The following is a 22,922-nucleotide window of genomic DNA, read 5'->3' as shown; positions in this document are numbered from 1 at the left end:
CAGAAATCCATATCATTCCAAAGGGTTCACATACTTTTGGCGTATTTAAGGCGCGGATTTTGTCACAAACGGGTTTTGCGGCAAAATCTGTGCTTATTCACCACTCACGTCACTTTTCCGAAGTGGCGGGAAAAGGGGGCCAGTCTCATTTACCATCTTCTAGGGAGCAGCACTAGTTTACCATCTTTAGAAAGGGAGCTAGCGTAGTTTAAACCATGTCACACGGCCGGCGGAAGCAAGCGTCAAAGTTATGTAGAGGCTGTGCCTGTGGCGCATCCACCGCCAGCGCATGGCGATCAAGACCAGCATATAAATTGACGGTCTTAATAAATGACCCCCAGAGTGTATAGAGACTGAGCTTTGATTGGACCCTGCGCTCACCTCGTCTAGCAGCTGTACTGACGTCCGCAGCGTCTGCTTCCACTTCTGGACCTCAGTGCTGTGGAAACGTTTCTGAAGCTCAAGTATTTCCGCCCATTCCGCTGATGTCTGAGGAAACCTCCTGTGAATAGAAGACGCTGTTACCCAGAAGAAGGGCTCTGTATCCGCACAGATGAGGAGGGGCTTATTCTACAGCAACGTCACCATCGCCCATTCGACCACTACTTCTATTCTGCCACTAATTAGGAGCCGTGGGAATCATTAGACGATTAGGGTCCATTCACACGTCCGCAATTTTTTTCCGGATCCATTCCGGATTTTGCGGACCCATTCATTTTCAATGGGGCCGGAACGGATGCTATGTGCTGTCCGCATCTGCATTTCCGGATCCGCAATTCCGTTCCCGGAAAAAATAAAATAAAAAAATAATAATATAATAGAACATGTCCTATTTTTGTCCACAACTGTGGACAAGAAAAGGCATTTTCTATTATAGTGCCGGCGATGTGCGGTCCGCGAAATGCGGAACGCACATTGCCGGTGTCTGTGTTTTGCGGATCCGCAAAACACCTACAGACATGTGAATTCATTGTTAATTTCCTTGTAAAGTGACCTTGAGAGAAATGTAGCAGAGCCGAGTTGTTACCATGCGCAGTACACTGACGTGTGGTTTTGCACAGGACTGCAAGTACACGTATTGCATTAGCTTATCTCTCAGCAGGCATAGACTTACGACAAAACTCGCACCATTTAATAATTTTGTCTTAACCCTTTCAGCCCCAAGCAGATTTTCCGGGGGGGTTTTTTTGTTTAATTTTTTCACTCCCTGTTTTCCGTGAGCTGTAACTTTTTTATTTTTCCATTCAAGGGGTTTTTTTTTTTTGGGACAAGTTGTATTTTCTAATGTCACATTTTAATATTGTATACGAGGTAAGGAGAAGCTGTAAAAAAATTCCAACTGTTGCGAAATAGAATTGCACCACAGTAATATAGGCTTCGATTTTTTAACGCATTCACCTATGCCGTAAAACTGACATGTTCCCCTAATTCTCCGGGCCAGTACGATTACGGGAATACCACATTTATATAGTTTTTCTTGTATTTTAATACTGAAAAAAAAAATATATATATATATATAATTTTTTTCTATGCATCGCCATATTCTGACCCCAATAATGTTATATCTACAGAGCTGAGTGGGAGCTCATTTATCTGGGGTGATCTGTAGTTTTTATTGATACCATTATGGAGTGGAGAGTGAAAAACTGCAAACTGACCTTTTAGATACAGTTACAACGTTCACCATACGGTATAAATGCAGTTATAATTTTAATAGTTGACATGCATTTCGGGTTGTCGCAATATCTATGATGGTTTTTTTATTATGAGGAAAGAGGGGTGGTTTGAATTTTTATATATTTCTAAAACCTTTTTTTTTTTTTTTTTTTTTTTTTACTTTTTTAAGGCTACTTTCACACTAGCGTTCGGGCGGATCCGTTCTGAACGGATCCGCTCATATTAATGCAGACGGAGGCTCCGTTCAGTACGGATCCGTCTGCATTAATAACTTTAAAAAAATTCGCAAGTGCGCAAGTGCGAAAGTAGCCTGCGCGGATCCGTTCAGACTTTCAATGTAAAGTCAATGGGGACGGATCCGCTTGAATATTGAGCCACATTGTGGCATCTTCAAACGGATCCGTCCCCATTGACTTACATTGAAAGTCTGGACGGATCCGCACGCCTCCGAACGGCCAGGCGGACACCCGAACGCTGCAAGCAGCGTTCAGCTGTCCGCCTGTCCGTGCGGAGGCGAGCGGAGCGGAGGCTGAACGCCGCCAGACTGATGCAGTCTGAGCGGATCCGCCTCCATTCAGACTGCATCAGGGCTGGACGGCTGCGTTCGGGTCCGCTCGTGAGCTCCTTCAAACGGAGCTCACGAACGGAAAGCCGAACGCTAGTGTGAAAGTAGCCTAAGCCCCCTAGGAGGCTTGAATATGGCTTGATCACAATTATTAACGCAGTGTATTGCAGATTCGCTATGTGGTAATGGAGCCCTGCCACCGGCCGGCCTACATAAGAACTACAACTGTAATAGACTGGGTTTCTTCAGCGTCACCCAGGCTATTGTAGACAATGAACAGCTTCCCCGATCTCAGTGCAGGGAATCTATTCGGTCTCTCCCGGTGAAAGCAGATTCAGATGCCGTGGACACAACTGACTACGGCCTCTGAGGGGGTAAATGTCTACGATCCACGTTATTAGGTGTCTATAAAGAGGCTACATCCCCCGTACATGTATGGCGCATGTTGTCAAGGGGTTAAAGGAGTTATCCACAACTTTACAAATGATGGCCTATCCTCAGAATAGACAATGAGTATCTGATTGGCAGGGATGCAGAACCAATCAGCCGTTCTGCAGCATCTCTGGCGCCAGCAGCTCTGTCCCCTGGGTAGTGGATGGAACTGGTGACTGCAGCAATGCTCCCATTAAAGTCAATGGAAGCAGCACAGCGGTAACCAGCTCCGACCCGTGTTATTCCGGCACCGACTTCCAGCATTTACTTCCAGCTGATCAGCAGGGCTCTGGGGGCTGTCTAAGATCTACTGATCAGATAGGGATGGCCTATCCTGAGGATAGGCCATCACTTGTAAAATCCTGGACAACCCCTTTAAACCTAGAGACTATTCCTACCCCATAGAGACAACACAACATTCAAGTTATGGCTAAAAAAATGATGATATTTCTTTGCACAATTTTGGGCACATCATGACTTCTGACAGTATGTGGTGTAGTTTTTACATAAACCTAGTGCAGGATACTTAGTAACAATGATCAATGACGTATCACATCATAGCCATAAAAATGTAAAATCTCAAGATGGCATTGCCCATGGTACGTATTTACAGGGTGCCCGCCATATTGGTTCATTGCTTTTCTCATCTGTTTTTGTACTGACACACAACGTGTCTTGGAAGTTTCTAAAACCACAATCAATTTCCTCCTGTTGAAGGGTTCGTAAAGTGGTACACTTATACAAAGGTTACAATAAATGCAATAGCAGAATCATTAGATACAATGTAACGTTAATAAATGCATACATTAGGACTAATAAATATTCAAAAGTTTCACTGACAGCGATAAGGGGAAATAAAGAAACTGCCTTGTGGTGGAAGCCTCCAGAACATGAAAGGAACCTGAAACAACCCATTTACAGGTGATCTAGTATTAATAAGCTAAATGGAGCAATGGCACCAATAACGAGTCTTCCAGAGTGCCAGTCAGGAGCTTTCCATATACACTACTCACAAAAAGTTTGGAATATTTGGCTTTCGGATGAAATTTATGCTACAGCGATATTAGATCATGAAAGTCAGGCATTTAAGTAGAAGCAGCAATAGCGATTTCCTCATCTCAAACAACTGACTGAAACAAAAGCCCACACCAGTGCTGGGTATACCCCCACAAAAATGTCAGGGTCTCAATAACTTGTCATGTGGCCTTGAGCATCAATTACAGCTCACCAACGACATCTCCTGCTGTTCACAACTCGCCTTATTGTCTGCTGAGGCATGGCATCCCACTCTTCTTGAAGGGCGGCCCTCAGGTCATTGAGGTTCTGAGTTACAGAGTTACGAGCCTCTACGCAGCGACTCATCCCATAGGTTTTCAATGGGATTCAGGTTTGAAGAAAGTGCAGGTCACACCATGGCTGGCGCATTGTCCTCCATGAAGATGAAATTAGCCCTGTGTTGTTCATGCAGAGGCACAATGACTGGATTAATGATGTTCGGGTAGGCTTGTCACTGGACCATTCACAAAGTGTAGGGCAGTTCTGTATTGACTAGACACACCTGCCCACCCTGTAACGCCACCACCACCAAAGGCTTCTCTGGTGACAACAGTGGCTAATGCATAGTGCTCCCCTTGACATCTCCAACATCGTTGGTGGCCATCATTTCTGCTCTGCATGAATCAACTTTCATCAGTGAAGAGCAGAGGCCCACTGGTCCCTCATCCGGGGTAGATGCTCCCTGGCTCATGCATGATGACGCCTGTGTTCAGGTACCCTTGGAGGTAGTCTAGCCCGCAGACCCCGCTGATGTAAACGGTTTTCAATGGTCTGATGTGACACTTGGGTGCTTCTCACCTCCATTAAATGTGCCTGGAGTTGTGTGGCATTTATCATCCGGTTCAGCAGAGCATTGTTCACACATCAGTGTGGGATGTGGCCAAAAGACCTCAACTTCTCTGCCTTTCTGTGACCCAGTCTCTCTGTATCTCTGATACAACCTGCTGATGACTCTGTGACACTCTAAATCAGTGGCCACTTCCACCTGAGAACATCCTGCTTGAAGCCTCGAGGCGAGGTACTGTTAATCAATTGTTAGGTGTCGTCTTGGTCTCATGATGTCAAAATGTGAACAGCATGATGAGGAGGACTGTTTAAATACCAATTCTAGCTGAACCAGAAAATGTATTGGGCGATTCATGGATCAAGCACCTGTTGTGAATTTTGCAGTTAAGGCTCCTTGTTAGAGAACAGCAAGTTTTGCAAAAAGTACCGAAACACTGAATAGTTGGACATGTGCACTCAGAAGTTTAGAGAAGGTCACATTAAGTTCACCAGTAAGGGTTAGAGGGCATTTTAGGTTTGTCCTGAAATTTCAACCACAAGCCAAATATCCTTAACTTTTCGTTAGTAGTGTATATACACTAGAACACCAGAAAAACGTCATGAGATTGAGCCGAGACTGACAAAGTGTACACTGCTAGTGGTGTTTGGTCACTGATCTCACAACTAAAGTGGTGCTTCTTTTCAGTTCTGCAGAAGGGTATATGATGAGACAGGGTCACATTAATACTGGGTGGCATTTCCCCTTGCTGGGATACAGGCGGCCACTCTGGCATGATGCCGGTCATACAGATGCTGGATATAATTCTGTGGTCATTTCAAGCTCTTTCACCTTGGAGCAGTTGTTCAGCCAAGGTGGTTGTCAGCTTCTGTACATGGGAGACATGTCACCCCATCTAATCCCAGACATTCTTGATGAGGGAGAGATCTTGAGATTGAGCTGTCCATGCGAGCTCCTGGATACCCTGAAGAGCACATTGTGTAGGGCAGAGAGTGTGTGGACGGGCGTTATCTTGTTGAAACGCCGTATCTTCAGAGTTAACAAAGGCAGTCGGGCTGGTTCCACGATGTCCAGAACATACCCAAGGCTGGTTAATTTTCTCTCCATAAATACCAGATGGGAAACAGCCATGGTAGCTAATGGTGCCCCACTAACTGTTGGTCCAGTGTGCATCCTGACGTGCTCTCCAGCCTTCCTACAAATTCTGATGCAACCAATATTGTAACCCTGCCTCGAGGGGGCACAACCTTGGTTGTGTGACCACTGACCAAGCACCACCAGAAGTAATACTTTGTCAATCTCAGCTCAATCGCATTGTGTTCCAGGTGTTCTCTCTTCATTTTCCACTAGTGTGTATTTGTTCTATAAAGCATCTTAACTAAGTACCAGAGCCTACGAGGATCAAATAATTCTTCTCTCTTGCCCAAAGTCTAAAGAAGAGTCATATAAAGTCAGAGGCCACTTCTTATGGGCAGATCCTGATTAAAAGGATGACTGGAGGTATTTAATAATTGATATTAAAATTCTAAATGCTAAATATACCAACTGGATAATGCACAACGGGATGGGGCAAGTTCTGAGACCCCCCTGTCCACAGAGAATATAAGAAGGAATAAATACCCTTGGGACACAGCATAACTCTGCCACGTCTGAAAGGTCCGAGCTGTGTGTTCCAGAGACCACAAACGGTAAAAGAGCATCATATTAAGAACCACCAGGACCAATAACCTGTTAAAAGACAAGAATTATGAGTACAAAAAGTTACCATTTTATCAACAGTAACAGCAGTAAATGAAGAAAGTATCCAGAGTTCCATGGACCATCCCTTCTTCGCCTTCCACCATCATTGTCCAAGTGTTTATCCATGATTAGGTGGCAACCAGCAATCTTCAACTGGGTTTTAGGAGATGTCAATAGGTGGGCAGATATTACATTGACACCTATGGTTGAGGAGACAAGAATACACCCATTTCCCACTAGCTAGGACTATTTCCTTCCATATTGTCCAAGGAAAGAACATCTGGCCCATGTCTACAATTAATGTTATGGGCAGATTAGGAGAAGGGAAATTTTTACACCTATAACCAGCCTTTGTTACCACTTTTTTTTGTGGGGGTTAACCCTTTGCAACCACACAGAGTCAACTGCTAATGATCATGGATGAGGCATGGTGGGATTGATGAAAGTTCTTCCATTGGGTTCTATTATGGACATATAACAAATAATTTCCAGCTACCTAAGATCATGGATACAGTCATAGGAACAGAGAAAAACAAAAACATCATATTACGAACACCACCAATGTAGCGATATTCCAACTATAGTGGTGTCACCATGGTGAGAAAGATGGTCTCCCATCCTGCAGAATATGTATGTGTCATGTTCAGTGCAGTAGAGATAATACTCCGCCAACACACACAGGCGACCTTGATGCAAGGAGCTTTGCGTCAGATATTTCCCGCAGTGTGTAGGTAGCAGGTAGGTGGATTTGTTACTCACACAATACTGATGATGAAGAGGGCCGTAGGGATGTTCTGCGACGTTCCTCTGTCAGACAGGTGGGAGAGCTGAGAAGAAATGCTGCCTGTGAAGGGAAAGATGATGAGAGAGTGGTGAGTAGATGAGGGAAAACAGCAAATTTGTGCCCCAAGAGTCAATGGAAAGAAGCAAAAGCAAATGGTCGTGAAGAAAGGCTCCACCTTGTGAGGTTCATCATCAGAAGCACTGGGTTCAAGAAAAGGATACCATGGACTTCACAATTCTCATTCCAATATCGACTTTCCCCTGCAGAATATGCACTACCATGCTCCACATAAGCCACCAATGGGCTGTCACCTCTTTAGAGGTAGAGATGACTACCTTCGTCCCATTAAAAGTTGCCGTGTCATCTGTCCTGATATATGCAGTGACTGGGGAGAGCCTAATTGGTCCAAATACAGGAGCCATGGTGTGTCCACGGATAACTTTGGTTGGCAAAACCCAACTTGTACAGTATTTCATGTAAAGGGTATGTTCTCCCTGCAGACACTGAACAAGAAGGGGTATGACTGAAGATAAATTCTATATATAAACCTTAAAAAAGGTGTTCACGGGCAGTCCGCGCCATCATTGCATACACCTATAAGACCACTCTGGTCCATACGCATACTGTACACCCATGTAAGTGGTTACATGCATCTACTGGATACAGTAACTATGGCAAGAAGTAACTGGATCTGTTACTTCTAAGCAGCGAAGATTATCTCTAGTCATAAACATAGCTGAGAAATAGTCTGCGGAAACATACAAATCCCATCTCCTCCACCCTACAGTCATAATGGAGACAGAAAGCAATTTCCTGCAATCAGGAGAACTTGTAGAACTGGTGCTGTCCTAGATTTGACCCTATGCTAAATGTATCATCTTCATTGCTATCTTATATCAGGTGTTCATAATTTTGCAAACAACCTAAGCTCGGAGATCCTCTGGTGGTCAAGCATGACCCAAGTCTCTTGCATTAAGCCCTAGTGTAGCAAAGGGTTGAAAGTGTTTGTTGCTTCTCTATCTCATCCTATCCAATTTGTTAATTGTCCAGGGACAAAATTAAGTTTTATTTGCTTTTTAACAGACCCTAGACAGGCACTAAGTACTTCTTTAAGAACTACCTTTCAATGGACATGGGAAGTGCAGAGCGACCATTACTACTACACATGAAGTTTCCATTTTGATTCATTGTTTCTGTTCTTATTTGGATACCTGATGTTCTGGAGTGACGGGTCGCTCTCACACTGTCCAGGGGTGGACTGACTGTGTTTAGTGGGTCTACAAGATGATTCTTCCAGCTCAATGTTCTCTTCCGACGCCGTAACGTTGGCTTTTCTCTGACTCCCAGCTCCTCCACGCAGGATTGTTCGAATTTAACCATTGTGTCCGCTGAGAGGGGTCAAAACAAAGAGAAACAAGGCAGTGAATATACCATATACCCACAAAATGTATGGGGAGAACAAAGGAAGTGAACAATAGGGTCGTTTGTACATAGAATTGACCCCCAACAACAAAATTGTGTGAGCTGTTGCCATTTTGGGAATTAACGAGGACAGTGTGTTGGAATTACTCCAGTGGTGGAAAATAAGGAATTGAGTATGAGGACCTCTTGTAGGACTGGCCCATGAAACCACAGAATCTCCTCTACTTCTAGTTCCCCCAAAAAGGAGCGTCTTGGCCTTCAGAATGGTACCAAAGAATACCCTGTTAAAAGACCATAGTGGCCATTATGGAGAACATCCATGGTGGGTTAGGCTTCCTAAGTATAAACACGAGCAAGTCCAATTATTTACTTGGGTTTTCGAAAGTGAATCAAAGACAAATTCATCCAGTGGTGGTGATTTACGAAGCTCAACGCGCCATAATGTGATCGGCCTGGGAAAATGGACTGTGGGTCTGTTGGATCCTCTAGCCAACTGCGCTCCACTCAACTGACCTAGCTGTGTCATAGTGTTTTATGATGCATTTAGAATATATCTCACTGTGGATCTCTCACTCATGTGACGAGATCCGCAATTAGATCCATGTTTGTGTAAAACAGCCATAAGTCTGACTCAATTTGGACCCAAAAAATGGCATTTAAGCCTTGCACCGTGTTATGTGTTTTAGACACTTTTTGTCCCTCACTAGTCAAGGGGCATGGGTAAGAGGAAAAAGAAGTACGTCTTAAAAAGTGGCAACCCATGCCATAATTTTGCATAAAATTTGTGTACAATTTGAACTTCTAGCAAAATGCACAAAATTTGTCATAGAACGGGAGCCACTGTGATAAACTTAGACCATGGAAACCAATGGTGGGCCAAGTTTACGCTGTCCATTCTACGGGATTGGTAAATCTGCCCCAGAGTTTCACGCTCCAGATGCCCGACCCAACCTCACATTAACCTGGCACCCAGTAAGGTTAGGACGTTAGTGGTTGTCCACCAGTAGTGTTGTTGTTGTAGGGGAAATAGAACTGGCAGCTATAGCATACCAAGGTACCATCTCAAGGGGACAGAACATACCAAGCTGTCGAAAGTGCTCGTCCATCCCATTCCAGGAGTTCTTTTCGATAATGCTTCGTACCAGGCTCCAAGGCTGCTTCCGGTAACAGATCTCTGAGGACACCCTACAATACAATAGTCAGAAGGTTAGGATCAGACAAATCTCCATGACCCTACTCTAGGGTGTTCAATGGGTCCTGCGCTGAATGAAAATTTAGGACCCACTTAAAAGTTTTTACCAGTTACGTTGAGATCTCTTTATAAGTGCAAAGCTTCTCATGATGTCTCCTTGAGTGGTGCATAGCCTGAGCCATCATTCACATTGTAGGGGGAGAAAATGTGGGGGCACAAACGATTAGCAATTCGAGGTAGGAGTGTTTAGTGGGCACATATTGAGTGGTCAGGAGAATTCTGAACTGATGGGTAGTGATGGACGAACATCGGCCGGGGTGGTTCGTGAACACGCGTTCCCGATCAAATGTTCGCGAACCGCGCGTGAAAAAAACCGAACCTGAAAAACCTTCAGGTCATATTTGCAGCCACCAAATACTTACTAGAAGTGCACAAATAGTCCCACAACATGGACAGTGACATACCAGAGGGGGATCAATGGCTAAAATTCCCACTAAAAATATGTATTTTAATCAGGGGCCATTTTTATGCGTCTTAAAAGGGAAACTCTCAAAAATGTGCCCAGCTGGAGCCTAGAAATTTTTTATTTTAGGCCACTGGAGTACAGGCCCCAAAAATTAGGCATTCACCTGACAGAAAAGGCCTTTTGTGCCTCAGTAATCTCACGCACCTTCTCCAACTTCCTACTTAGGCTCCGGCCTGGTGCACCTGCCCGACCCCGACCCCCCCTGTGGAATGGCCTGCCTCTTCCTCTGCCTGTCATTTTCAAAATGACCCTGTACCTAATTCCCTAGAGAAGAGCAGTATTTGTTTGTGGAAGCAGGTATATCGCAGGCCTCAATTTTTTTTTGCCACAACAGTTATATCATACCACCATGTTTATTTAGGGCAACAGGTATATCGCAGCAGTATTTTGTGGAAGCAGGTATATCACACCCCCCAGTTTTTTGGGGGGGTAACAGGTATATCACACCCATTGCAAATAGTTGTTCCAATAGCGTTTGTCCCTCTGTATAGCTGCGGTATCGCAGCAGGACCACACACAACTGCTGCACAATACAAATGCACTATAATATACTTTCTATGTTAGAAAGTATATTATAAGTATATCACACCCCTCAGTAAGTCACACCTATCGATAGCACACCTATACCAGTCCTTAAAAGGACTTTTGTGGCCCTATTAGCTAGCGTTTAGTGTCCCTAACAGCCTGTCCCTGCTCCACACAGCAACCTCTCCCTACACTGGCAAAACAAAGAATGTAAAATGGCGGCCAGATCGGGTTCTTTGATAGGGTGGGGGTATGTCCATGTGCTGAAACGTGTCAATTGGCTGTCCTGTCCCACCTGATAAATGTGTCAAAGTTTGGCTTAATGCAAAAAAATATGGCGCCGGCGGACATCGCCATATGTTCGGCAAATCGTGGACGCACAAAGTTCGCTGCGAAACGACCACAGGGCGAACCGCAAGGCCATCTCTACTGATGGGGACAAAGCGGTGATCGTTTATGGGAAGACTTTACATCTCGGTACCTGAGTCGTGCTTTATTCTTGGTCACGCTGGTCATGCAGTATCGATGAGCGGTGTAAAAATAATCCTGATAGGGGATGCCGTGGGTGACCACCTGTGAGTCCAGGATGCATAGTGACCCCTTCAGACTGTAAGTCAACATCTAGGAGGAAACAAAGATATTATACACTGAACGTCAAGTTAGAGGTTTCATGTATTGTGCTAAAATCCTCAATGTTCTGTCCTTGGTAAACCCATGCTGGTCATCACTCATGGTATGATCTACAGTCACATACTCCTGTAAATAGTCCCTTAAGAGTCCTGCAAACATTTTCTCAAAACAGCAGTTAAGCTTACTGGTCTATAATTACTTGGGGAAGACCTAGAGCCCTTTTTGAATATGGGAACCATATTTGCCTTGAGCCAGTCGCTTGGCACTGTACCAGTTCCTAGAGAATCTCTGAAAATCACGAACAGAGGAACAGCAACTAAACTTAATTCTTTGAGAACTCTTGGGTGTAATCCATCTGGCCCTGGAGTCTTGTTCACATTTTCCTTATTTAACATGGCTTCAACCACATCTACAGTTAGCCAACTGAGTATATCACTGGATGTGCCAACAGCCTGGGCACCACCTACATCAGCTCCTCAGCGCTGGCACCACCTACATCAGCTCCTCAGCGCTGGCACCACCTACATCAGCTCCTCAGCGCTGGCACCACCTACATCAGCTCCTCAGCGCTGGCACCACCTACATCAGCTCCTCAGCGCTGGCACCACCTACATCAGCTCTTCGGCATTGGGGGAATCTAAATGAGCTCCTCAGCACTGGGACAACCTACATCAGCTCCTTTCTCTTATTTTGTATATACAGAGCTAAAAATCTATTTAGTACCCCTGTATATACAGATCAGTATTATATTCTTGTACATAGGAGCAGTATTATAGTAGTTATATTCTTGTACATAGGAGCAGTATTATAGTAGTTATATTCTTGTACATAGGAGCAGTATTATAGTAGTTCTATTCTTGTACATAGGAGGCAGTATTATAGTAGTTATATTCTTGTACATTGGAGCAGTATTATAGTAGTTATATTCTTGTACATAGGAGGCAGTATTATAGTAGTTATATCCTTGTACATAGGAGCAGTATTATAGTAGTTATATTCTTGTACATAGGAGCAGTATTATAGTAGTTATATTCTTGTACATAGGAGCAGTATTATAGTAGTTATATTCTTGTACATAGGAGGCAGTATTATAGTAGTTATATTCTTGTACATAGGAGCACTATTATAGTAGTAATATTCTTGTACATAGGAGGCAGTATTATAGTAGTTCTATTCTTGTACATAGAATCAGTATTATAGTAGTTATATTCTTGTACATAGGAACAGTATTATAGTAGTTCTATTCTTGTACATAGGAGACAGTATTATAGTAGTTATATTCTTGTACATAGGAACAGTATTATAGTAGTTATATTCTTGTACATAGGAGCAGTATTATAGTAGTTATATTCTTGTGTACATAGGAGGCAGTATTATAGTAGTTATATTATTGTACATAGGAGGCAGTATTATAGTAGTTATAATCTTGTACATAGGAGCAGTATTATAGTAGTTATATTCTTGTACATAGGAGGCAGTATTATAGTAGTTATATTCTTGTACATAGGAGGCAGTATTATAGTAGTTATATTCTTGTACATAGGAGCAGTATTATAGTAGTTATATTCTTGTGTACATAGGAGGCAGTATTACAGTAGTTATATTCATGTACATAGGAGGCAGTATTATAGTAGTTATATTCTTGTACATAGGAGCAGTATTATAGTAGTTATATTCTTGTACATAGGAGCAGTATTATAGGAGTTATATTATTGTACATAGGAGGCAGTATTATAGTAGTTATAATCTTGTACATAGGAGCAGTATTATAGTAGTTATATTCTTGTACATAGGAGGCAGTATTATAGTAGTTATATTCTTGTACATAGGAGGCAGTATTATAGTAGTTCTATTCTTATCCATAGGAGCAGTATTATAGTAGTTATATTCTTGTACATAGGAGGCAGTATTATAGTAGTTATATTCTTGTACATAGGAGGCAGTATTATAGTAGTTCTATTCTTATCCATAGGAGCAGTATTATAGTAGTTATATTCCTGTACATAAGAGGCAGTATTATAGTAGTTATATTCTTGGTATGTGAAACAGTCCCGTCTCACCTGTGTCTCAACAACATTGGCTGTTTTTGGCCCCAGTGGGTTATTGATGGGAATGGTATAGGTGATAATACGAGACTGTTTACCACTGCTGTCCGGTACCCAGGGGTTCACGACAATATCTGTAGGGATTACATAAGAAAAATTATAAAATAATGACATCAGCAGAACACTGCCAGTTTTTTTTTGGATCATTCATTAAAAGGGGTTGTCTCACTTCAGTAAGTGGCATTTATCATGTAGAGATAGGGTCAATGGCCTGTCAGATCCGTCCTGCCGCTAGTGTAAAAGTAGCCTGTCGGATCCATCCTGCTGCTATTTCGCCGTGTCGCCGCTCTGTCCCCATTGAATATAATAGGGACGGGGGGTGAAGCTCCAGCGTAGCACAGCGAAAGGCCGTCGGACTAAAAGTACTGCATATCCAACTTTTTAGTCCGGCGGCCTCTCACCGCGAACTGCAGTGCTGCGCCGGAGCTCCGCCCCCGTCCCAATTATAGTCAATGGGGACAGAGCGGCAGTCCGGCGGCACGGCAGAATAGCAGCAGGACTGATCCGACAGGGTGAACAGCCTGTCGGATCCGTCCTGCCGCTAGTGTGAAAGAAGCCATAGTTAATACAAGTCACTTACTAATGTATTGTTATTATTCGTATTGTTTCCTCTGCTGGCTGGATTCATTTTTCCATCACATTATACACTGCTAGTTTCCCTGGGTACAGACCAGCCTGCAATACATCAATGGTGGTCGTGCTTGCAAAATATAGGAAAAAGTACCAGCCTATGTGCGCTCTCATAGTCCCGGCCACCAGAGAGGCTGGCGCTTTTTCCTATAGTGTGCAAGCACGACCATTACTGATGGATTGCAGGGTGGTCATAACCATGGAACGAGCAGTGTATAATGTGATGGAAAAACAAATCCAGTCAGCAAAGGAAGCAATATGGATAATAATACATTAGTAAGGGGCTTGTATTAACTTTCTCTACATGATAAATGCAACTTACTGAAGTGAGACGACCACTTTAACCCGTAGGATACCAGCGCCATACATGTACGGGGCTGGAAAGTGGGTCTGAAATCCCAGCCCCGTACGGCGCTCTGATCTGGCTGGATCTCACAGGCAGGAAGCTGTAAGTGCATTACAGTGCATAATACACTTACAGCCAATGCTTTACAATACAGAAGTGTTGTAATGCATTGTAAAGGGGATCAGACCCCTAAAAGTTGAAGTCCCAAAGTGGGACAAAAAAAATTTAAGTGAAAAAAGAAGTAAAAAAAAAAAGCGACCTTTTCCTAAAAAAGTAATTTGCTGCATCCGTATTGACCGGCTCTATAAAAATATCACATGACCTAACTCAGGTGAACACCGTGAAAAAATTAAAATAAAAAAAACAAATTTTTTTTGTCACCTTACATCACTAAGTGCAACACCAAGCGATCAAAAAGGCGTATGCCCCCCAAAATAGTACTAATGTAACAGTCATCTCATCCCGCTAAAAATGAGCTCCTACCTAAGACAATCACCCAAAAAAATTAAAAAAAACATGATTTTTTTTGTTTCAAAAATGCTTTTGTGTTAAAATAAAAAAAAAAAAAAAAAAAAAACTTATATATTATATATAATTTTTTTTTTTTATAGCGCCGCGTCCGTAACAACCTGTTATATAAAAATACCACATGATCTATGCCCTCGGGTGAACACAGTAAAAAAACTATAAAATAAAAACGGTCAAAAAAGCAATTTTTTGTCACCTGACATCACAAAAAGTGTAATAGCAAGCAATCAAAAAGTTATATGCACCCCAAAATAGTGCCAATCAAACCATCATCTCATCCTGCAAAAATTATACCCTAAGATAATCGCTAAAAAAAAAAAAAAAAAAAAAAAAAAAAAAAAGGAAAAAGGCTCTCAGAAAATGGAGACACTAAAACTATGATTTTTAACCACCCTACATCACAAAAAGTGTAACAAGCGATCAAAGTCATATGCACCCTAAAATAGTACCAATCTGTCATCTCATACTGAAAAACATGAGCCCCTACATAAGACTGTCACCCATAAAATAAAAAATAAATATGGTTTTCAGACTATGGAGACACTAAAAAAAAATTTTTTTTTCAAAAATGCTTTATTATGTAAAACAGAAACAACCTGCTCTATAAAAATACCACATGATCTAACCTGTCAGATGAACATTGTAAATAACAAAAAATTAACTGTGCCAAAACAGCTATTTTGTGCTACCAAAGAGCAACCAAAAATCATATGTACACTAAAATTGTACCAACAAAACTGCCACCCTATCCCGTAGTTTCCAAAATGGGGTCTTTTTTTGGCGTTTCTACTCTAGGGGTGCATCAGGGGGTCTTTAAATGTGACATTGCAGCTTAAAATGATCCCAGTGAAATCTGCCTTCCAAAAACCGTATGATATTCCTTTCCTTCTGCGCCCTGCCGTGTGACCGTACAGCAGTTTACAACCACATATGGGGTGTTTCTGTAAACTACAGAATGAGGGCCATAAATATTGAATTTTGTTTAGCTGTTAACCCTTGCTTTGTTACTGGAATTTTTTTTATTAAAATGGAATATCTGCCAAAAAAGTGAAATTCTGAAATGTCATCTCTATTTTCCATTAAGTCTTGTGGAACACCTAAAGGGTTAACAAAGTTTGAAAAAAAAAAAAAAAACATTTTGAATACCTTGAGGGGTGTAGTTTCTAGAATGGGGTCATTTTTGGGTGGTTTCTATTATGTAAGCCTCACAAAGTGACTTCAGACCTGAACTGGTCCTTAAAAAGTGGGTTTTGGAAATTGTGAGAAATTTCAAGATTTGCTTCTAAACTTCCAAGCCTTGTAATGTCCCCAAAAAAATAAAATGGCATTCCCAAAATGATCCAAACATAAAGTAGATATATGGGGAATGTAAAGTAATAACTATTATATGAGGTATCACCATCTGTTTCAAAAGCAGAGAAATGTAAATTTGGCAAGTTGCTAATTAAAAAAAAAAAAAAAAAAAAAGTAAATTTGATATATATTTTTTTTTATAAAAATGAAAAACTGACTGAAATTTACCACTATCATGAAGTACAATGTGTCACGAGAAAACCATCTCAGAATGGCTTAGGGCTCTTTCACACCTGCGTTGTTCTTGTCTTCCGGCATAGAGTTCCGTCGTCGGGGCTCTATGCCGGAAGAATCCTGATCAGTTTTATCCTAATGCATTCTGAATGGAGAGAAATCCGTTCAGGATGCATCAGGATGTCTTCAGTTCCGGAACGGAACGTTTTTTGGCCGGAGAAAATACCGCAGCATGCTGCGCTTTTTGCTCCGGCCAAAAATCCTGAACACTTGCCGCAAGGCCGGATCCGGAATGAATGCCCATTGAAAGGCATTGATCCGGATCCGGCCTCAAGCTAAACGTCGTTTCGGCGCATTGCCGGATCCGACGTTTAGCTTTTTCTGAATGGTTACCATGGCTGCCGGGACGCTAAAGTCCTGGCAGCCATGGTAAAGTGTAGCGGGGAGCAGCATACTTACAGTCCGTGCGGCTCCCGGGGCGCTCCAGAGTGACGTCAGGGCGCCCCACGCGCATGGATCACGTGATCGCATGGCACGTCATACATGCGCATGGGGCGCTCTGACGTCACTCTGGAGCGCCCCGGGAGCCGCACGGATGGTAAGTATGCTGCTCCCCCTCTCCTACTACTACTATGGCAACCAGGACTTTAATAGCGTCCTGGGTGCCATAGTAACACTGAACGCATTTTGAAGACGGATCCGTCTTCAAATGCTTTCAGTACACTTGCGTTTTTCCGGATCCGGCGTGTAATTCCGGCAAGTGTAGTACACGCCGGATCCGGACAACGCAAGTGTGAAAGAGGCCTTATATAAGTAAAATAGTTCCAAAGTAATTACCACATAAAGTGACACATGGGATTTAAGGTGAAAAGTGGCTCGGTACTGAAGGGGTTAATATACATGCCCATAAACGTTATGACAGACGATCATCTCATCAGCAGAGATAAAGCATTGCCCAATTATGATAAATAAGCTCCTCGTTACATAAAGCTCATAAAGACTGCGGCTGACCTGTGAACTTTCTCTCCTGCAGGAATTCGGTTATAAAGCGGATGTCCGCGGTCAGCGCCTGCTGCATCCGCTCCGCGCTGAGGTGATACACCGTGTTAATGTGCAGGCGGCCCGGCAGGTCGGAGGTCAGGGCATCTTTACCGAGGCAAATAGCTTCTGAAATAAGACAATGTGCAGATGGTTACATGGTGGACATGAAGCTCTATAATATACATCTGCAGCTTTCCAGCGGTGATGGAACTACAAGTTCCAGAATACCCTGCAGAGGAATGGCCTACTGATGACCTAATCCAGATGTAAAGACATTAATAATTAAATATCAGCACCGAATCACTGTATAAAGTGCTAACCAAACATTGGAGGAGAAGATGCCGTAGGAGAGAAGAAGGGAACAGAGAAAGAGGAGAGGACTCTGCTCACAATGCGTTTGTTGGGAATGTCGGAGGTATGTGCCGGAAATACTCACAATGTATACCTACAACTGAAGCCTTTGGGATATACTGCTCTATAGATACACACACCTCACCGACTCAGAAAAATATGCAAAAAATATAAAAAAAGAAATAAGTTCTAGACTGGGGGGGGGGGGGGCAGTAATGCCCTATACCTCGATGGGCCGCAATGTCCTATACCTCGATGGGCCGCAATGGCCTATACCTCGATGGGCCGCAATGGCCTATACCTCGATGGGCCGCAATGGCCTATACCTCGATGGGCCGCAATGGCCTATACCTCGATGGGCCGCAATGGCCTATACCTCGATGGGCCGCAATGGCCTATACCTCGATGGGCCGCAATGGCCTATACCTCGATGGGCCGCAATGGCCTATACCTCGATGGGCCGCAATGGCCTATACCTCGAAGGGCCGCAATGGCCTATACCTCGATGGGCCGCAATGGCCTATACCTCGATGGGCCGCAATGGCCTATACCTCGATGGGCCGCAATGGCCTATACCTCGATGGGCCGCAATGGCCTATACCTCGATGGGCCGCAATGCCCTATACCTCGATGGGCCGCAATGGCCTATACCTCGATGGGCCGCAATGGCCTATACCTCGATGGGCCGCAATGGCCTATACCTCGATGGGCCGCAATGGCCTATACCTCGATGGGCCGCAATGGCCTATACCTCGATGGGCCGCAATGGCCTATACCTCGATGGGCCGCAATGGCCTATACCTCGATGGGCCGCAATGGCCTATACCTCGATGGGCCGCAATGGCCTATACCTCAATGGGCCGCAATGGCCTATACCTCTATGGGCCGCAATGGCCTATACCTCGATGGGCCGCAATGGCCTATACCCCGATGGGCCGCAATGGCCTATACCTCGATGGGCCGCAATGGCCTATACCTCGATGGGCCGCAATGGCCTATACCTCGATGGGCCGCAATGGCCTATACCTCGATGGGCCGCAATGGCCTATACCTCGATGGGCCGCAATGTCCTATACCTCGATGGGCCGCAATGTCCTATACCTCGATGGGCCGCAATGTCCTATACCTCGATGGGCCGCAATGTCCTATACCTCGATTTTACCAATCATTCAATATTGTGACACATTACAGTGTTTGCACATAAAATGAAAATGCTTGGACTGGGGTAAAGTGTGTGAGTGGGTAATTAATGGAAGAAAAAAAGGAGGAGAAAATAGAGAAGAAGAGAGTAGAAGAGGAGGAAGAAGAAGAAGAGAAAAGAGGAGAACAAACAAAAAGACAAAAGAAAGTGAAAGAGAAGATAGAAGAAAATAGAGAGAAAAACAAAGTAGAATGGAAAGGAGAAGAATGAAAAGAAGTGAAGAGAGGAGAGACAGGCCAAAAGAGAGAAGAGAACGTAGTAAAGGAGAGGGGAGGAGATAAGAAAAAAACTAAAGACGAGAGAAGAAAGTAAAAGGAGAATAGATAAGAGATTGGTAAAGGGAAAAAAAAAAAGTGTAGGCAAAATGAGTAAAGTAAAAGAGAAAAAGAGTAAATGAAATGTAACGAGAGGAGAAACAAAAAACAAGAGAAAAAAAGTAAAGGAAAAGAGGGTAAAAGAGAAAAGAGCAAGTAGAAGAGAGAAGGGAAAAGAAAGAAGAGAAACAAGGAGAGAAGAGAAATAGGAGACAAAAGAAAAAGAGGGTAAAATAGAATAGATGGAGAAAAGAGTAAAAGAGAAGTGAGTAGAAGAGAGAAGAAATGAGTGGATGAGAAAAGAGAGATGAGAAACTGAGATGGAGATGGGAGAAGAAAAGAGAAGAGAAAATGGAGTAGAGACTAATAATAGAGAGAACTAAATGAGAAAAGAGGGAAAAGAGAAGGAGAATAGTATAGAAAAGAGGAGAAGATAGGAAAAAGAAAAGAATGTAAAGGACATTGGAGAAGAGAAAAAAAAAAAACACACCAGAGAAGAAAACAGAATGGGAGAGAAAGGAGCAGAGGAGAAGAGAGGAGATGTAGCAGCGAGAAGAAAGATGGGAAAAAGATCAAATAGAAAAAGAAAGAAGAGCAGAGGAAGAGCAGAGGAAGAGCAGAGGAAGAGCAGAGGAAGAGCAGAGGAAGAGCGAGAATAGACAGAGGAGGAACTAGAAGAAATGATGGCAGATCTGTATCTGTAGAATTACCTACAGTCCAATTACGGGCAAACACCCCCACTGCCGTCAGTGACTGACAGCCATGAGACCCCCGCTGCCCTCGTTATCCGGCGCCAGATGTTCAACATGATAAGTCAAAGCTGCAAGATGAATCATACTCTAATACAGGAGCGCTGAGTGATCTCCACAGGTGTGCCAGGCGTCCTCTACTGTGCGCCACAGCGCCATGCCAGGGCTTATTATCAAGCTCTATTAGCATTGTGGGAGACCGCTACACATCGCCTTCATCTGATGTCAGAGTAGCACAGACATCAGGATTTAAAGTTCTGAATGCAGCTTTGGCTGTGACTAGAGTCTAAGGAATGATGCAGATGGTTTATACCCTCCGTCACTTACCCTCGTCCTGTGTGGAGCTAGAGGAGGAGTTGTTACTTTGGTCTGTGGGAAGTTCCTCTCCGGGGAGAAGGTCTAGAGCGGGCAGGGAGTCCAGAAGTCCCGATCCAGCCATCTCTGAGAGAGGAGTCACAGTCTGACTGGAGGAACCATCTAACTGAGAGTCCGAGAGAGCGTCCGACTGTCCGGCCATGTCTTCTGGCTGAAAGAAACCATGACAGCGACACGTAAAGTGGATGGTCAATGAGCATGTGCCGGTGTGGAAGCCCCCTTAGGCCATGTTCACACAGTGCACCACAAGCTAAGAGGAATCCGCATCCCATTGTTTTCAACTGGAAATCCGCTCCGTAATTCATATGCGGTGTGCGTGGATTGCGGGGAGGGAAAAACACGCATTCCTTTTTTAGTGCAGATTACATGTGCTAACACCACCATGTGCCCACGTCCTCAGGGTGCGGCCACACAGGGAGGATTTTTACACAGTCTCATCTATTTTGCTGCTACTGTAAATGACGCAGGTTTTCTGCCTGCAAAACCGCCACGTGTGAACATGCGCTAAGTGTTTACACCCAAAATGTATACAACATATACTAATGGGGGGGGTCACTATGCAAAATGTACCAGAATTCAGGCTCAAAGTGAACCAAAACACAGGTGTACAAGGGACGCGCCAGTTTTTATGTGTTTGGGACACTTTATGCCGAGACAAGGGGTGCAGCTAAAAGGATTTGTAAATGCTGGTCAAAATATTGGTCTAAAGCAAGCAAGTAAGCCAGCCAAGAGGGGGCAAACAGAACGTGACGAGGGGGCATCCTCTGCGTCTGGAGGAAAGAAGGTTTGTACACAAACATAGAAGAGGATTCTTTACGGTAAGAGCAGTGAGACTATGGAGCTCTCTGCCTGAGGAGGTGGTGATGGTGAGTACAATAAAGGAATTCAAGAGGGGCCTGGATGTATTTCTGGAGCGTAATATTATTACAGGCTATAGCTACTAGAGAGGGGTCGTTGATCCAGGGAGTTATTCTGATTGGAGTCGGGAAGGAATTTTTTTGCCCGAAAATTGTCTCCCATCTCACAGGGGGGGGGTTTACCTTCCCCTGGATGAACTTTGCAGAATAACAGGCCAAACTGGATGGACAGATGTCTTTTTCCAGCCTTACAAACCCCGTTACTATGTTACTCACACAGCGTGCATCACTGTGATATATTCGGCGCAGGTTCTTCTGCATATCGCATCCAAATTTAGGACAGTAATAAGACTGAATATTCTTATCACAGAATGGAGGATCTTACCGTGAGCAATCCTTCTCCGCTGCTGGTAAGTGAGGTGAAGGAGTCAATGATCGGCAGCTTGGGGCTGCTGCGGGTAGACGTGTCACTCAGATCTGGGCCCTCGGGATACTCTTCACTGACCCTAAATAAGGGAAGTTGATCAATTTTTTCTTTAAAGTTTAGAAAAAAAGTAGCAGCATTGACTGAGACTATAAATTGCATTACATTGGTTCTTGCGCCCTCTGGTGGCATTTCATCCACCCTGCAGACAGATGCAACCATTTCCCAACACTCCATTCAAGAAGAAAAATAAAAAGCTGCGTCTCTAGCGCCACCTGTAGCTTTTTTCGGTGGGAAAGAGGCAATATTAATACCATGGCATGGCCTATAAGTCTCCTTAAGGGAGAGACAGTACTCCAAACCCCAATCTCCATCATTCATATAAGCTGCTCTCTACATTGATGATATGTGATTACCGTCACCTTGGAGGATTTGTCACATTTGCATCCAGTCTAGGCAATCTTCAGTCTGATACAATGTATCCACACAGGCAAAATGTAACAATCCTTCAGGACAGGAGAGAGATTAGTGCTGCTGATGAGCAGATGATTGTCTAGACTGCATACAATTGTGACAAACCCTCAGCTGTGGAAAGCGTTAGGGTCTGTACAGATTTTCAGACACAAGAACTGAAACCGTTTGCCATTTCTGTGTAAATCCGACAGCACTTACCCCAGGCCATTGAGCAGCTCTCGCGGTGACACGTAGTCCTCATCCTCGCTGGTCAGGCCGAGCTCGGTACCATAGCACTGGTGGACTGTGTGCCACAACTCCTGGGGGGACAGCGTCTGCCGGGAGAGAAGGGGACAAGAGTTTGACGCTGATATCTACCGACCGCAATGCTGGACAGAAGGAAGATTTGACATAGTAAAATAGCAAACTCGTACAAGACCTGGGAGACCGAGGGGGTGACCAGTGCCCCCTAAGAGGTCCAAAGAAGAATGATACCAGGGGTCAGGTCATCAGGGAGACTAAGGGGTGATCAGTGCCCCCCAAGATGTCCAAAGAAGAGTGAGTCAGGGGTCAGATCTTCAGGGAGACTGAGGGGTGATCAGTGCCCCCCAAGATGTCCAAAGAAGAATGATACCAGGGGTCAGATCATCAGGCAGATGGATGGGTAATCAGTGCCCCCTGTAGATCT

The 22,922-nt window shown here is 43.9% G+C and overlaps 1 protein-coding gene across 8 annotated transcripts in view; it reads right to left on the bottom strand.

Annotated features, from left to right (window-relative positions):
• GRAMD1A (GRAM domain containing 1A) overlaps nucleotides 1-22,922 on the bottom strand; it is a 147,597-nt gene that overhangs the window by 7,727 nt on the left and 116,948 nt on the right. For all 8 annotated transcript variants that reach the window (XM_044282530.1, XM_044282531.1, XM_044282532.1 and 5 more), the window contains 11 exons: nucleotides 22,454-22,569; nucleotides 21,743-21,863; nucleotides 20,453-20,651; nucleotides 17,481-17,636; nucleotides 13,394-13,512; nucleotides 11,185-11,324; nucleotides 9,542-9,645; nucleotides 8,250-8,426; nucleotides 7,014-7,098; nucleotides 6,135-6,242; nucleotides 382-502 (listed from right to left, as the gene is read on the bottom strand). In XM_044282530.1, the coding sequence (XP_044138465.1) occupies nucleotides 382-502; nucleotides 6,135-6,242; nucleotides 7,014-7,098; nucleotides 8,250-8,426; nucleotides 9,542-9,645; nucleotides 11,185-11,324; nucleotides 13,394-13,512; nucleotides 17,481-17,636; nucleotides 20,453-20,651; nucleotides 21,743-21,863; nucleotides 22,454-22,569 (1,446 nt within the window). The remainder of the gene's footprint in view (nucleotides 1-381; nucleotides 503-6,134; nucleotides 6,243-7,013; nucleotides 7,099-8,249; nucleotides 8,427-9,541; nucleotides 9,646-11,184; nucleotides 11,325-13,393; nucleotides 13,513-17,480; nucleotides 17,637-20,452; nucleotides 20,652-21,742; nucleotides 21,864-22,453; nucleotides 22,570-22,922) is intronic.

Source organism: Bufo gargarizans, chromosome 2, assembly GCF_014858855.1.
Source record: "Bufo gargarizans isolate SCDJY-AF-19 chromosome 2, ASM1485885v1, whole genome shotgun sequence".
In the NCBI taxonomy this organism is placed as follows: domain Eukaryota; kingdom Metazoa; phylum Chordata; class Amphibia; order Anura; family Bufonidae; genus Bufo; species Bufo gargarizans.
The sequence above is the reverse complement of the archived record's forward strand: the minus strand, read 5'-3'. Positions and strand labels throughout refer to the sequence as shown.